At 47.7% G+C, this 16,879-nt stretch overlaps 1 protein-coding gene across 2 annotated transcripts in view; it reads right to left on the reverse strand.

Annotated features, from left to right (window-relative positions):
- FAS (Fas cell surface death receptor) overlaps nt 1–16,879 on the reverse strand; it is a 292,120-nt gene that overhangs the window by 124,285 nt on the left and 150,956 nt on the right. For both annotated transcript variants that reach the window (XM_069611266.1, XM_069611265.1), the window contains exon 5: nt 5,266–5,324. In XM_069611266.1, the coding sequence (XP_069467367.1) occupies nt 5,266–5,324 (59 nt within the window). The remainder of the gene's footprint in view (nt 1–5,265; nt 5,325–16,879) is intronic.

A 16,879-nucleotide genomic window follows, 5' to 3' on the forward strand; every position in this document is an offset into this window, starting at 1 on the left:
CATGAGGTTCATATTCGCCCCCCTCCATCTACAACACTACCAGACCTTTTGTAACACCATAGTTTGTTTCCGCGCCACTGGCCATGGATTTCAGCCAGACCACCAGTCATGGCCTTAGTATTTTTTAAAACACTAACAGACTTTCAGCCGTGCCCATTGTATGCAGCCTACTTGCCATGGCCTTCTGCCATTGCTATTTTAAAACACTTGCAAGCCACTGGCCATTCAGCCGTGGCCAGTGACCACAACCTATGGCTGTGCCCACTGTATGCAGCACACTGCACATGGCCTTTGGTGATGGCTAGTGGCCACAGCCTTTGCCTGTGCCCACTGTATATCACGCCGACTAGTCTGTGTCTACTCTTTACTTTAAAACACTACCGAATCATGGGCCGTGATTTTTCACCCCCAACCTCACTGTATATGTGCCAAAGACCATTTTTAAAAAAAAATCCTTTAGCTGCGGTTGTACCCCAGATTATACCCGAGGGTATCAGACTGCATATATCTGCGGGTATTGTTGTTTTTTTATACCTGCGGTTATCGGGAAAAACAGCAAAAAAAACCAAAAAGCTTCCCTGCCCTCCCCGTCCCCCACCAAGTGTCTCCTACATCTGTGCTTGCTCCCTCCACTTCCCTGTTGGCTTCCTCACCTCCGCTGCCCTCTCTCATGCCCCCCACAACACTTGTTTCTCTAACGCAGTTTCAGTTGAAATATCGAGTAGCCACAGTTATACCCCAGGTTATAGCCAAACTTGTCTGCAAACTTTCAGCCAAATCCACTGCATGAGTCAAAAGTTATTAGCAATTCATTTTTGAGATTTCCTATGGAACTCTGACTCACCTTAATTATAGGGTGGCAACCCTACTATATATTCTCTTGTCAATATCTGGTCATCATATATGTCGACATGTAACGGATATACATTCCAACTAAAAATGGTTTAAGTTCTGTCACACAGCCAAGTGAGGTGCACAAAGGGGCAGAACACCAGGATATGAGTGCAAAGGGTTTTTAGTTACAATAATATTCTTTAAAACAGCACGTCTCATCTCAATTTACAATGTCTGGTCTGTCTTGGGCTTAAGTGATTCCTACACCCTCCTTCTCTCAGTCGCTCAAGTCGCTCCTGTCGGTATCGGTTTATGGGTTTCCTGCACCCTTCTTGTCTTTGGTTGGTATCGCTTTTGGACTGCTCCTGTAGAGATTGCAGTTTCTGCTAACAGCTTTTGGTATGAGGCAGAATTCTTGCTTACAGCCACACATAACCATGGGCCAGTTTATCTCCCAGTGCTATGAGTAACTCGAGAGGGACCCAGTCACCTTTCTATCCCTGGGTCCTGATCTTTTGCCATCTTAGCACCTCTCTACTCATGTTCTGTTCCTGCCCGTCCGTGACACTCCACCACATGCTCATTCCTCCTCCCATTGTGGGTCTAGCCCATCAGATCAAGGTTATCCCCTTACTACCTGCCTTGGGCCTAAAATGCCTCTTCAAACCTTCCTGTGTTCTGTCAATTCACTCTTCCTGTTCTTCTCCAAACTCCTCCTTACCTTCCTCTACCACCTTCTCCTGATTTTCATCATCCTACACCTCATTTCCTTCTACCACCTCGTCTTGATGTTCACCAACCTCTTCTTCATCACCTACCACCTCCTCCTGATTTTCTTCAACCTACTCATTTCCTTCTACCACCTCCTCCTGATGTTCACTAACCTATTCCTCATCACCTACCCCCTCCTCCTGATTTTCACAACCTCCTTAACCCCACTTCTGCCACCTCCTCCTGATGTCCAACACCTCCTCTTTATCTTCTCCTGTCACCTCCTCCTCCGCCTCTAGGCTCCAACCTCATCTCTCCACTCCAGGCACCTTGCTACAACTCGCTACAACCGCCTGGCACAATCTTCTCACAACTCACCCTGCCCAACTGTGAGCCTGGGCACAAATAACCCTGTAACCCCTGACTCTGTGCTGGACTCCCTGTCGAAAGCTTCACCTGTGCTAGCAAATTGCTGTGGGAATGGGATAGGCTGGGTTTGCCTGAGCTCATTCATTGACTGGAAGGGTAGACCAAGTCTTTAAATGGCATGTCCACCATCACAGATTAGACATATGTGTTGAATTCACATCCATTGCAATGTTTATGTTTGAAGGTAGTGGGCCACTAGAGATGGGGCTGGACTGGCTGCTATCTGATATTCCTCCCTGAGGAATTCCTCCCTGAGGCAGAGGTAGGATCCTGTAGGCCCACTACTTCTACCCGGGTGCTCTAAATCCCAGCCTCCTCAAAGAAAGATCAACTCTGGTAGAACAGATTACAACATCCAAGATGCACCTGACCCTGATGAGTCTGCCATTTCCACTCTGGGTCCAAAGTATGGATTTGGCAAAGGATCCAAGATACTGATTGCAAATCTGGACTCCCTCAGGTGGAAGGGAGCTCTTATAATAGACATTGTGACTCTGTGGTTGTCACACACTACAGACAGAACTTCGACAGCATCAGCAGAAATCACAGAGCTGTAATGTATTATGTGTTAGTTACTTTGTGGCATTTTTTCATTTTGTTTCTTTTGACGAGGGCCCCACATATCTCTATTACCCACCTCCTCCCCAAACCTTACCCACCTCCCTCCGCCCCTGCCACGCAATGTACACATGTGTATGCCGCCTTTTGCCCTGTACTTTTGCACTTCCGTCATGCAAAGTGAGTAAACGCTGCCTGGTGTGCTCATATGGCAAGCAGCTTCACAATTACAATTAAACCCATTTTCAATTGTGAACACTGCTTACCAAATGCTGGTGCATACAGCAGGCGTCCCGCGTAGGGGTCTCCAGTATTTGCGCTGGCACAAAAATGTATGACGATGCAAATTCAGCAGCATTTGTACGGCGGAGAGAAAGGAGGTGGTGGAAATGCAAGTTACGTTCTGGCCCCTCTCTCCACCATACAATTTATATAAAATGTGGGGTGGCGTGAATGGACGGAAGACATTAAAACCTTATTCAAGGCTTTTACACCTTACATTCATGTTACAAAACTATTGAAAACAAGCTCCAGGATACCTTTGTTCAGGTCTTTTTAAGAGAGGTAATTTTTACGGGTGGCCACCATGTTGGATTTTATGTTGAGGACAGGGGTCTCGGCCCAAGACCAGTACTTCATAAGGACAGTACCCTTATAATATGGGTTAGAGAAACCCAATAGTCACTGCTTTTGGCTGCCCTGACCTTTACCTTCTTATTTTGGATGCTGTGTTATTGTAATGGGTATGTGTTTTCTCAACCGTACGCTGACCACTGTAGCGTTGCACTTGAAATCACAGAATCACTATTCGGCCTACTACTCATGTCTTTGCTGTGATCTGCAGGGAGATGCAGGAGCTGTGGTAGGTTTTTTACTGAGTCCAGTACCAATAAGCATTGAGTAAGTGGTTTAACATCTCCCACTTTACCTTGGATGCCTGTACGAGTTCAAGCTGCTGCTCCAAAATATGGTTACATTTTTATGTACCTCTCTTTTTGACCATCAGGAGGACACCTTACTTACATTACAGTTGCTGCTGGTCGACGGCTGTGCAGCGTACTCACACTCTGCACCGCTATCCTTTCCGGTCACTGCTGGTCGATGGCTGCACAGCATACTCGCACTCTGCGCTGCTACGCCTTTTGTCCCCAAACACCTGTGGCGCAGCCTTGTCCTGCGCCGGCTTTGCCACAAAGGGTCCGATCCTGGGTTTTTAAAGGATATCCGACGTGGACGTAGCGCAACGTGCGACATATCAAACAGCCAGCTTCTCCTGCAGTCCTTCAGCTCACAACATTGTGGCCTTGCCCTGCATGACCTTTGCCACAGAGGGTACAATCTTCTGTTGTAAAAGTATATGCTGCATGGATGTAGCACGGCATGAACATATCAGGCAGCCAGTGTCTCCTGCCTTCCTGTGGCACACAACATCACAGCCTCGTCCTGCACAGGCGTTGCCGCAGAGGGTCCGACCCTCGTTTTTTTAAGGATATGCTGTGTAGACATAGCGTGACATGCAATGTATCAAACAGCCAGCGTCTCCTGCAGTGCACAATACCGCTTCCTTGTCTTGCACGGGCTTTGCTGCAGAGGGTCCAATGCTCGGTTTTTAAAGGATACGCTGCGTGGACATAGCGCGACGTCCAATGTATCAAACGGCCAACGTCTCCTGCGGTCCTGCAGCACACAATACTGCTGCCTTGTCCTGCATGCATTGGGAGGAAGTGAGATCTGACATTTGCAGTCATAGTAGATCAACTCCCACAGAACCAACCCTTAGTTTAGGTTAAGTGAAAGGTACCAACGTAAAGCCAATAAAGGTATTACTTTTGCTGTTGAAGGCCAAGGACAAGCATTTAACACCATTGTTACAATGCCCATTACTGACTTTTGTTTTCTCTTTTTTTGTAACCTGCTGTTGTGGTCTTGATATTTTACATCCTGGTTGGTTGTGAGGACTGGCAGCTCAAAGTATTGTAGGATTCCTCATGGAACAAGTGCACAGTAGAACCGAGGGGAGGGATTCCTTAGATCTTGATGAGGAATCTCACTCGCTCTTGTTTTTGTTTCATTGCTTCACAGTGAAAATGACCTAAGTGTCAGGGGTTGGGGAGCAGGGCAAGCAGTAGCCATGGAGGGGAAGAGAGTGCTTCAAGAGGAAACAAAATAAGGAGACGTGATGATGAAGATCAATAAGGGAAATCGGTAACCCATTTACTTTTGGACACCAGTTGACAGGCCAGCAGTTCCTAATCATGCATCACCTGGTGTGGAGAGGATGGATTGTGTGTCTAAAGTCTTTATGTTGTTACACAGCAGGGTAGGGAAAAGATAGGCCGTAACCACTGTTAATAACCCTTAAACATATGTTACGCAGCTTTATGGCCAATTACTCTAGTCTGTGTAATTGACAACAATTACTGCCCACCCATTGGACAGTAGCACATCAATATCAACTATTCAACAGTTGTTGATCAGAATAAGAGTGTTTACAAAGGATACCTTGAAATTGGGTTAAATTGTACAGTCAAATAACAAAATGTTGGGAGTGATTTGCATATGGTATCTGATGCAACAGATTCTAATGAACGATTTAATGCCGGACACCAAAAATCACGTTTCACCACAAAGTATGTATGCAGTGACTCACCACATCTGTTGCTGCCTCCTCATTTTAGATAATAAGCCTCCTCATTTTAGCTAATAATCAGAGTATTATAATCAGTTGATTACCTCCACATTCAGTATTGCTGTGCCGTGTGCATTCTTTCATAACTGGTCCACTTTCACACCTTTAAAAAAGAGTTTAAAGAAACATTTTAAGATTTGCCATCACAACACCACCAAGGGCAGTAATATTGACACTTTTCAAATGAGTATAACTCCTCAAAGAAAGAGAAACCTGCTGCACAAAACGGCTCCCAACCTCCCTTTACATCCCACCCACCCTCAGCCCACACATCGCCCACTCTCTGCCTGCACCCATATCCTATATTGTCTGCTCTTTACCCTCTCTTTGTTTGTAGCCCAGACCGTTTTACTTCTGGGTCCAGTTACATTCTAATCTTACGCTGTAGGAATCTTGCTTCTTATCACTTGTATTTCCTTTTTTTCTTTTATTGTTCATTTATAATGTGCCTATACCAGCAAGTGGTTTCCAGGTGCAGGTTTGGGATTTGAACCACTGTTGGCTGCTGTTATCTTTCAAAATCTATAACACACCCTGTTATGCGCCTTGATGCCTCCATCGAGGCGATTTGTTGCGCTTTATAAAATGTTTTCCATTCCATTCAGGGGCGGACTAGCCTATCTGCCATTCTGCCACCGGCCGAATCAAAATGGACTTTGGATGGCCCTCGGGCCGATTTTATAAGCCACTCGGGGACAGTTTTATGAGCCACATATCCATGGGGCGGGGATGGATTTTTGTAATTGAAGTTGTACTTGTTAATTTGCCTCATACAGCCTGCCGCCAGCTCGCCGAATAGCAGCAAACGGATGCATTTATGATTAGAATGCAGTGTCAGTTGGAGAACATCATAAAAGAAAAGTTAACACTTAGTAAGTGTTAACTTTGCTTTGTTGATGCACTAATAGCATGAGTCGTGGTACAGCCAGTGCCCCAGCCATCCACTGGCTTGGCGCCAGGCAGGCAGCTTCCCGTTCTCTTCGAGAACACCAACAATTCCTGTTGTGGGGGATGGGAACTACATCAAGTTAGCTTTTGCCTGCCCTGTGAGCGGGGCAGGGCGGGGCTGACCCGTGGATGACTCTTGAGCCTCGCCCTCTCAGGGCAGGGTCAGGGGGCTTGTTTATATGTAGCATGCTGTCAGTGGCAGACAATCATGCTAGATATGCGTGGGCTGTCGTGCGTATTGGTGTTTTGCTGGGTGCCACACCCAGCACAATGCGCAGCTATTCGAAAGGAAGTGTTGATGACAGAGGAGGGAGCAGGCCTCAAGAAAAGCACACTCGACAACAACAAGGAGCCTATTTGAGCTACTTGGCCCAGCTGTAAACTGCAATGGAGAGTCTATGGAGACAGAATTTGTGCATGTGGGTTACACACAGTAAAAAAAACACACAATTGAATGGGCCAGCGGGGGTCAGGAATGGGAGAAGAGGCAGTCACTCTGAATGAGAACAGTCAAGTGAAGTGTTTGTAATTAATTGTTACTATCTCTACTAGTCGAGAAATGTCCAGAGCACTGCCACTACGTCAGTGTGTTTCACAGCTGTGCAATCATTGTGTCAGCATATCTAACAACACATGCAACTCAAACCACAAGGGGATGTTTAAGCAAAGACAAAAACATATATGAAAATAAAATCACATTTCCAATCAGACTGAATGAGTGTCTTTTGAATGAAGATCAGGTTTTCTAAAATGCCTGTTGAAGGCAGCAGCATCCCTCCCATCCATGGCATATGGTGGTGGGAGCATGAGATGGCAAACTCAATGCTGTTCCCGGCGTGCTGTATCCAGTGCTGGTGCGGAAGGGAGCCATTTTGTGGTCTGCGTGGGTTATTGCTTGCAACACCTGGCTCAGTGTGGACTAGACAGTAGTGGAGGGCTGGCCTTTGTAGTAGTCCTAGTCCTTACAAATGTGCACCATGGGAGAGGGGAACACTAAATCCGAAAAATGACCCGTTTGTGTGTACAGAAATGTGTGTGTGCAGGATTGCTAATTTGAATGACTGCCAGAACCACACGCTTAAAGTAGGGTGGACTCGGCCCAAATGGAAGAGCTTCCCTAAACAGACTGGGTGCAGACTGGGTGCAGGGAAAGGTGAAAGATCCTGTCCTGGTGGCGCATGCAGGGCCTAGGTATCCTGTTTGATATTAATTTTTCAGAAATAGTAACATTGTGCAGTCTTTCATTATACTAATTGAAGCGTCAACCTGCTCCAAATTCCCATTCCCTTTTACCTTTATCTTCCTGTCTCAGCACTCCATATTCTATCAAGCCTGGGCGCAAGAATTCAATTGAATCCAATTTCTCATAATGTGGGCCCAGGGTGTGTTGGGGACCTGGCTGTCCATGTTGCTCGTCTGTGAATAAGGCTTTTATGGTGCAGCACAGTTGGTTTGTTGGAGGCAGCCCCACTGATGCTCGCTTGTGGGCACTGGGTTTCTGGTCACAAGTTTGAGACAGTCTGTGTTTGTCTATCCATTTTGAGATAGCCTGGGCTGGGCCGGGCCCTCACTTCTTTGGTGTGCTACTCAGTGGGAGGACTCCACAAATGGAGGAGGTCCGACTACAGTTTAGGCGAATCAGGCGGGACTGGTTCTGAAATGGTTATCTGCTGCAGCAAAGTCAGGACAGAGATACCAATTGTGCAGTCTAATGTATAAAACATTAATGCTGCTCTGTGATGCTACTCAGCGAAAGAGATGTTTACGCTGCTGTCAAAGGTGCTAGGCTCCTGTCAGTACTGCTTTGCGTTAAAGGCATGTGATGCTACTCAGTGTGTCAGTGTTAAAAAAGCACAGTGAGGGTGTTTAATTGGAAAGGTTTAAGTTGGGTGGGCCTGGGAGGGAGTGGGGATGATACAGTATTTAGGTGTCTCCAGTGTCACAACATATATGTGCAGGAAGCTCTATGTTTCGACCTGGGCTGCCCTGGGTCTATGCTCTCGTATCTGCTGGCTCCTTCATGCAGTGAGATTTTATGTATGTATGTCACCCTTATCAGGTCATGATTGAGCCTCTCTGAAAGCTCTCTAAGACTGAAAACGAACTGGATCATGTCTCTTTTTATCCCATGAGCAAAAGCCCTTATCTTCTAAAAATGTCTGAAATTTGACATGCACAAACCGCTAAAGGCCAGGACAAAGCTTCATAATTTTTGTTTACAGAAATTGAAATTTCCCTTAAACAGTAGTAAATATTGCTGCATGTATGTGTATTGTGTGCATTCCTGTTGACTAGGAGTGTCCAGTGCACAGTGCTTCTTTTACAAGCTGATTTCCTAAGTTCCAGTGTACAATTATGGGACACAGACAGTCAATTGTACTTCTGCATTAGGTATAAAGTGTGGCAAGCACAAGTGTGCACTATAATTTGTCATAATGCGGTCCTTTCGCTCTCAGTCCAAACTGTTGGCATTGGAGCCTAGCGTTTGACCTGCTTCCGAGCTTTGCAGCATGCGGCTGTCGTGTTCTGTGAGCCCTAGGATTGTATTTCAGAATGTACTATATATATATATCCAGAATATGTTGATTAAGTCAATCAGCAAAACTAATTTAAGTTTAAAAAACAATTTCCCAGAATGCCTTGCACACTGCTTCCTCCTTACCTTTGCAGGTCAAGGGTGGGTGAAATAAAAAGAATATTTGTGCTGGCAGACGGTTGCATTTGCTGCTACCTGAGGTCGTACAATCATTAGTCTCTCTTAAAAGCTCAGTTTTGTTTATTTCACCGTTAGTCACAGTCTCTGGCATCTAAATGCTGGCCCGTATTCCCAACAGCCTGCTTTAATATATATTGGGTGTATCGTTGTATGTACAGATCCTACCTTTTATTGTGCCTGTGCACTTGCACAGATGAACCCCAATACACAAAATTATATGAAACAATGTTTTCTCTGTGCTTCCCTGTGCTTCCCTGTGCATTGGGAGTTTTGTTACAGGCCCCTCACTAAGGGAACTGTCAGATATATGGTTTAGATTCAGTGGCTGCATTGAGGACCCTTTCTGAAGTTGCATCAAGGCCTGTTTTCTTGGGCCATTTATGTGCCTGAGAGGGAGGACAAGGGACATACGGTTTATTGCACCATGTTTACTTTCAATATGTGTTTTCTGGTGTAGGGCATGTTTGCTCAGGGTTTTGAACAGAAAACAGGAAGTTGTGGAAAGTGAGAGCTTCTCACGTCACTAAAGTCTAAATACAGTGATCTACGTGGTGCACAGAGGACAGGTTTTCCTAATTCTCCAGCCAGCAATCGTAGTTTAGGTGCATTGCCCAGATTTAACGAGGGATGGTTCTCAAACTGTAAAAATTGGGTAGAATTGCAGAGGTGGTAAGCATATTGTGGCATTGCTTTAGATTGGGGATTATATGAGTGGCATGAGGTGAATGGTGGCACCATTGTTGTGGTAAATTGTTGCATTGTTAAGTTGTATGTGAAACTGCATGCTTGCAGACACCCTTTGCTGGCACCACATCTGCAGGACTAGACAACACATACAAGCATTGTAAATCCTGGCATCTAATCCAGTGAGAGATCTATACCTAGACAGACCCAGATGTGGGGTTCATGCATGATTAGATTAGATTCTTCTGTCTGAACATGGATTGATCACACTCTCATGCTGCCTCGTATAGGGCAGAGCCCATCATTGCATTCGACTCGAGTGCACACTAGCCTGTTGACTCATGCAGAATAATGTATCTTTAACTGCTATTTTCCAATATAACAATGGGGTATGAATTACAGATATTGAGGAAGGAAAGAAATACGGAGGAATGGTAGAAGAGACAAAAAAATGAGGAGGGTAGAAGGATGGGAGAAAGTTAAGAGGAAAGATGGTAGGGAGACGGGAAGGAAACAATGTGAGAGAGGAAGGAAATGAGGAGAGGAAAGATGCCCATGAAAGAAAGGGGAGAGAATGGAAGGGGAAGCAAGAAAAAAATGAAGGAACAAAAGAAAAACGAAAGAAAAAAATCAAGAGGAAGGAAGGAAGGGAGGGATAAGGGAGTGATGGATGATGGGAGGGAAGAAGGAAGGAACTGCTTGCTCCTCCTAGCTGACTCCAGTAATGTAGACCAGCAGGCTGAGTGCTCATTGGCACTGGTGCGATCTATGCATGATCTGCAGGTAGCAGGTTAAAATCCTGGCTTGGCCAATTCAACCGTTCATTAATCAGAGGTTGATAAATGAGTACCAACTACTTTGGTTGGGCATGATTGTATGTAAATATGTGCTATGTACAGTGCGTTGGCAAGCATGCTATTTAAATAGCAAATCATTATCAAATGCCAGAGCTGTGGAAAAGGAATGTTATCACTAATTTTCTCAAGTGTTTACACAAAACATTACATGGCACAAACACCATTAACCCTCCATAAGTAGCATTTTCTGTAAAGTTGTGAATTAACACGATTCACGGATGAGGGTTTGAGGGCCACTTTGTTTATGTGAGGGCCACTTTTTCTGTGGTTTTCGGACCATTTTCTGTCCCAGTCCAACCCTGAGTAATACCTCTATGAAAGATGGTCATCTCATTAACCCTTGTGATGATGAAAGCACCATCCTAAACTGTAGCAGTCCGATCTGATTACATGTACCTGCTGCAAACTATACAAGAGGACAATTCAATGTATTTATGGTTAGTATTTGGAATTTAGAAGCTGGGGGGTGAAAATTAGCAACGTCTTCAAAAAACTATTCAATGGCTTCCCTTTCAAATGGTGTTACTATTGTGCTTAAAAGCTTGCTTGTCTAGTCAAAGATAGCAAGCATCTACAGGCCGATTCATGGAATTAATGTGCGCTGACATTTTCGGCGCAAACGTGCGAAAGCGTGCGAATCTCAGTGCCAGTGCGAAAATTTCAGCGAAACCCGTGCACAGCGATTCATGGAAGTCCGTGCGCGTGTAAATCCCAGGATGTGCGCCAAAATTCTGCGTGGCGCACGCTGGCGCACATGTCTCCAAACAGCGTGCGCTACGCGCACAGAGAAACCGCACATAGCGCAGCGCACACAACAAAAGTAGGAGAAACAGAGGGCATGACACACGGAATGGGGAACAACGTGTGAAAATGTGGGCGTCACGGGGGAAGTACAGGAGGCAAATGCGCGGAACGCCCACACGCACGCACGTTCAAAACACGTATTCATGGATTCGAACGGGGCTAACGCGTGCGCCAAAAAAGATGCGCTAATCCTGAAACACGTACGCCAGCAGGAAGCAGGCGTACGTGGACCCGCGCAGCATAAAAGTGCACGCAAACAACAAACAAGCTCAGACGCCAGGATGAATATACCGTTCCTAGCAGCAGTGGTCATGGGATACCGCAGGAGGAGGATAGTCAGGCCCAGAATTTTCACACCCAGAACCAGCCTTTTTGGGATGCCTGATGACCAGGTGTATGGGAGGTACAGGTTTCCACCTCACATAATACTCGACCTGGTGAGTGAGTGGGAGGATGACCTCACATCACCCACCCTGTGCTCCCAAGCACACAGCCCCCGGGAGAAGGTCCTCAATGTACTGCACTTCTTGGCCACTGGATCATTTCAGCGGACAAGTGCTATAGTGGGAGGGTGTCACAGGCCATGCAGTCCTGCTGCCTACACCAGGTCTTGGACATCTTGACTGCACACCCATCAGTCCGCAGGCACATATACCAGCCCAGAACACCTGCAGAAAGGCAGGCTGCCGTCCAGGATTTCTACGGGGTGGCACAATTCCCCAAGGTCCTTGGTGCCACTGATTGCGCTCATGTGGCTCTACGTCCCCCCAGGGCATCAGAGCACATCTATAGAAACCGCAAGCACTGGCATTCCATCAACGTCCAGGTAGTATGTGATGCAAAGCGAATCATCACCTCAGTATATGCCAACTATCCAGGGTCCACCCACGACAGTTTTATTTACAGAATGTCAACCCTAAACCGGGACCTAGAAGCTGGGCGGCATGGCGATACATGGCTGCTCGGTGAGTATAAATGCCACAGCACATGCATGCATGTCAGATACTGAGTAATGTCACAACCCCACTAATGATACCGATCACCACCTCCCCAGGGGACAGTGCCTACCCTCTGAGCACCCACATGATGACGCCAATTCGGAAACCCCACCACGCCACCCGAGGTAAGATACAACACAGCCCACATTGCAACCCGGGGCATAGTGGAGCGCACATTCAGAGTGCTCAAGTCACGCTTTCGCTCCCTTGACCGTTCTGGCAGGCAGCTGTTATACGCTCCCCCAGTAGCGTGCAGGATCATAGTGGCAGCATGTGTCCTGCACAACGTGGCAAAACGCCGGGGCCTGCCCGTAGACATGGTGGTGCCCCCACATCCCCAACCACATGCACGGCCGCTGTGCATGGGAGGGGAAAGGGCACGGGGTGAGGCAGCCCGTACACAGCTGGTGGCTAATTACTTCACCTAAAATCACACCCCTTTGGAGTGCACACAGCCCTGGCACATACCATCTGACAATCAATGATGATGACATAAGGGACAGTCAACTGTCACAACCATACCAGCCTGAGATTGGTCACCTGGAAGTGTTACATTGTGTGCATCCCTACCTACACAAACACCACAAATGCTGTGTCATCAAAAGACACACTTCTATGCTGCTAAATTCATTACCCCCTTGCAAAATACAACATGTCAACAGTGCAATGTCACCCAACCCCTCCCCAGCACCGCCACCCAACACACCATTGCATTTCATGCTATGTGAGAGCAAACCAAGCAATCCACAAAACATGACACAAGTGTCACAAAGTACAGTGTCCCTAATGGAAACTGGCCACACACAATATGCTCCCAGTAATGTAGAACTAACAACACACATGACCAAATACTTACCAGCAATACAATGCAGCTACATAACCTCAAACATAGCATAAACATGACAGTACTAAGTTAAAGTAGTGGTAGTCTTACAACCCGATTATGCCAGCACATCGACCACTTCCAACTGTACAGTGCTGCTGCCACACAAATGTGTAAGTGCACTGCTTACAACATGAACTCCATCTCCAAAGTAGACGGCCTTGTAAAGACATGAGGAATGAACCTGCAAATTAGGAGGAAGACATGGATGCACAAACACATATCAATACACCATGCAGTGTACAATACAAGAACAATATCCACTAGGAATGTATACACAGTTTTGACTACAGACTGCCCACAAAGCCCATGGGAGTCCAACGTCACTGTGTAAGTCACTGTCACTTGGGCACACCCTTTGCAAGCCCATGGAAATGGGAAGCAGGAGGAGTGTGTGTCTCACAAACCCAAGCATCTAGCCCAAACTCAGGACAAGCCTGCATGTGCCCAGCCGGAATACAGTGGATGCCCACGGGAGCCACACAAGGCAACACACTGTAAAAAAAAAAAAAATCAAAAATCAAAAATTAAAAATGGCCATGTGGTGGCCAGGGGGGGGATGCCACCCAGGTGGTCCGAGGAGAGGGTGCGCACCAACAGCCACCCTCCTTGAAAACGGGTCTGGACGTAGGCATCCCTGCTGGTGCCAGATGATGCAGTGACAGGATCAGATACAGGATTGCACACAGGCACCTCCGCGGCGGCATGTGCTGCCTCCAGTCCCTGGTCCTGCACTGCACCACTAGCACCAGTGGAATCCCCACCTCCAGACCCCGTGTGTGTCCCTTCCATGGCCTCCTCCTCCACCAAACCCCCCACCAACCTGGATGACTCCATGCCATCTTCCTCCGTCGGACCCTTTGGGGTCTCTGCTGCCCCTTCTGCTGCCGAGGAGTCCACCTCCAACCTCTGCCTCTTGGACCTACCCTCGGCAGCTGTGGCCTGGGATGCGGCACCAGTCTCCTCACTCCCCGACGAGATGTCAATCTGGGAGGGGAGCCGGGCCTTGCGTCTCCAGCTGGCGGGACGACCCCTGCCGCTGTGCTCCACAGCACCCTCTCTGCCCTCTTCTTCAGTTGATGCTGCAGACAGGGAGAGATAAAACACAGGCATCTGGGCACTGTACAATGGACTGATACACACATGACAGTTCCACATGAGTGGCAATGTTTAACTTCAGACACGGCATCACACTCCATGAGACACATGTCATCTTAACTCACACACATGAACATTTCAACAGCAATATTGCACCAGGCAGCACCATTCACACACATACAACAGCATGAACAGCCAAAGGTGAGCCTGACATCACATGAAACACAAGGAGTGCACTAGACATGCACACACGCCACCACACTTACATGCATGTCTACATCTCCTCCAACTGTTGCAGTGATGAGATTGCCATACATGTCACATCTGCCATTCATCCTTCTACATATCAGTGTCACGTGCATCCATGTTGCATCACAGTTGCACACTTGTCAGATACACATACATGCACATGTACACAGTGCAGATACATGCATTATGAACCACCATCCATGCCACAACCATGCCAATGTACATACACAGAAATTCAAACATGTGTGCTCCCACACCTGCATTTGCCCGGCATGCTTACCAACACATACACCATCAATGTTTCTCATAACTGAGAGGACTCACATGTGGCAGCCTCACGCCCATGTTCATACACATCCCTACATGGCCCTACATAAACACATGTGCAACCTGCACACTACTGGCACACGCACAGCGTACTATCAACATGCATGTATGCATGTACACTTACTGCTCGACTCCAGACGGGTCTGCCTCTCAAGGATCTGGACGTAGAGCGCTGGGCATATGCGTTCCAGGACCCTCATTTGATGGTTCGACAGCTGGCCCTGGCGCCCCTTGGCATCCGCTGCCTTAGCGAGGCGTTGGGCCTTGTGGAGGGTCCTGGACCTGAAGTCCTCCCAGCGCTTCTTGACGTGCTTGATGTTGCGGGTTGCCACCCCCTCCGCGTTGATGGCAACCACTATGTCGTCCCAGATCCTCTCCCGTCCTTCCTTGTTGGCGCGTGATGTTCCGAAGAGGGCATCATAATGCCCCAGGACATGCTCCACCAGGACACCAACTTCGGTGGCAGTGAAGCTGGTGGCCCTCTGTCTCTCTGGCTGGGGGTTGCCAGTGCTGCCAGATAGTGTTGTGCTGGACATGGCAACCCCAGAGGCAGGAGTGGGTGGGCAACTGGGTCCTGGGGCTGGGCTGTACAGCGATGGAATCCCAGTCGGGAGTCTTCGGTTCCAGCAGAGGTGGTCACAGCAACTACATCCCTGGCTGACGTGCAGGCAGCAAATGGCAGGGCACGTGGGCAGCAGGCAGTCAGGCAGCAACAGATGGCAGGTTGGAGCGTGCTCGGGGCACTGGGGGGCAGTAATTCGGCCTCCTGGGCAGGAGCGTGGTCTTCCGTGTGTTTTCACGTGGCCAGCTTGATACGGAGTGATTTGGCATGTGAAAAAATTGCACGTCAGCATGTAATTCGAGCAAAGGCCCTTAGCGCGTAAGCGGGTCAGCACACGTACGCGATTTCATTGGACCAAAGGCCCTTAGCGCCTAAGCGCGTCTGTGACATATCGCGCACGGGCGTTGCCCCAGGAATACACGTACCCCACTCGCACAGGCCCCTTTCGCGTATAAAACTTCACGCGAACCCCAGGAATACATGTACCCCATTCGCACAGGCCCTTTCGTGTGTGAAACTTCCCGCAAACCCCAGTTATACACGTACCCTGCTCCAATCGCGTGTGAAACTTCACGCGAATCCCAGTTATACACGTACCCCACTCGCACAGGCCCTTTCGCGTGTGAAACTTCATGCAAACCCCAGTAATACACGTTCCCCGCTTGGCACTTGCTGTTTGGCAGCCCTGTAAACTGGTTCAGGGTTAGCGCAGCCCTTTGCGCTGGATTGGGGATTTTGATGGCTTTTCCTTGTGCGAGGGCGTTCTTGCAGGGTCGCTGCACCACTCTGCGCCATGGCTGGTTTTGGAGGCTAAAATCCATGAATACGCTGTGCGCGGAAATCGATTTTAGCGCACGCGGCTGGCGCAGACATTCACACATGCACACTGTGCGGCAGCCGCGTGCGCCACTTGTGCACGAAATTCTTTGAATTAAGCCGCTAGATCTTTGTGACGTGGGAGATGCCGTCTTGGTAAACAATTTTAACATGTGTATAGCTCATCACGCCGAGCACCCCCTCTCCAACTGGCAAGTCTGAGAACACATGTGCCAAAAGCAGAGACACAGAGAATGGGAGGGAGACGCAAGCTGCAGCAGCACTTCCCATGGGCACCGAGGACTGCACATGATAACGAGTACCCTCACATGGACTTTCCATTTTACCATATCTCCATTTACTGTATTTTTTTGTATTTATTTTATTTATAAAGCGCAGCCAGGCCCTGGGGCATACGGGCGTGTCAGTTAAGCTCAGGTTACAGAACGTTACAGTTACATACATAATAGTGTTACAAGTACATACATATTGCAGTTGCAGGCATAAAAAATGTGTGATACAGTTCAATACAGTTAAATAATAAAGTATGGTATTTACAGTAAGAACAGTGGGGCAGAAAGCAAGTCTAAGATCCGGGAGATTAAGCTGATAATGTATCCAAGTTCTGAAGCCAGCGCTTAGTGTTATTCTTGAATAAGTGGAAGGAATGTTCTGATCTGAGGGGAGCAGGGAGAGTGTTCCATAGCTTAGAAGCC

Source organism: Ambystoma mexicanum, chromosome 8 (genome assembly GCF_040938575.1).
Source record: "Ambystoma mexicanum isolate Mex_15411 chromosome 8, UKY_AmexF1_1, whole genome shotgun sequence".
In the NCBI taxonomy this organism is placed as follows: domain Eukaryota; kingdom Metazoa; phylum Chordata; class Amphibia; order Caudata; family Ambystomatidae; genus Ambystoma; species Ambystoma mexicanum.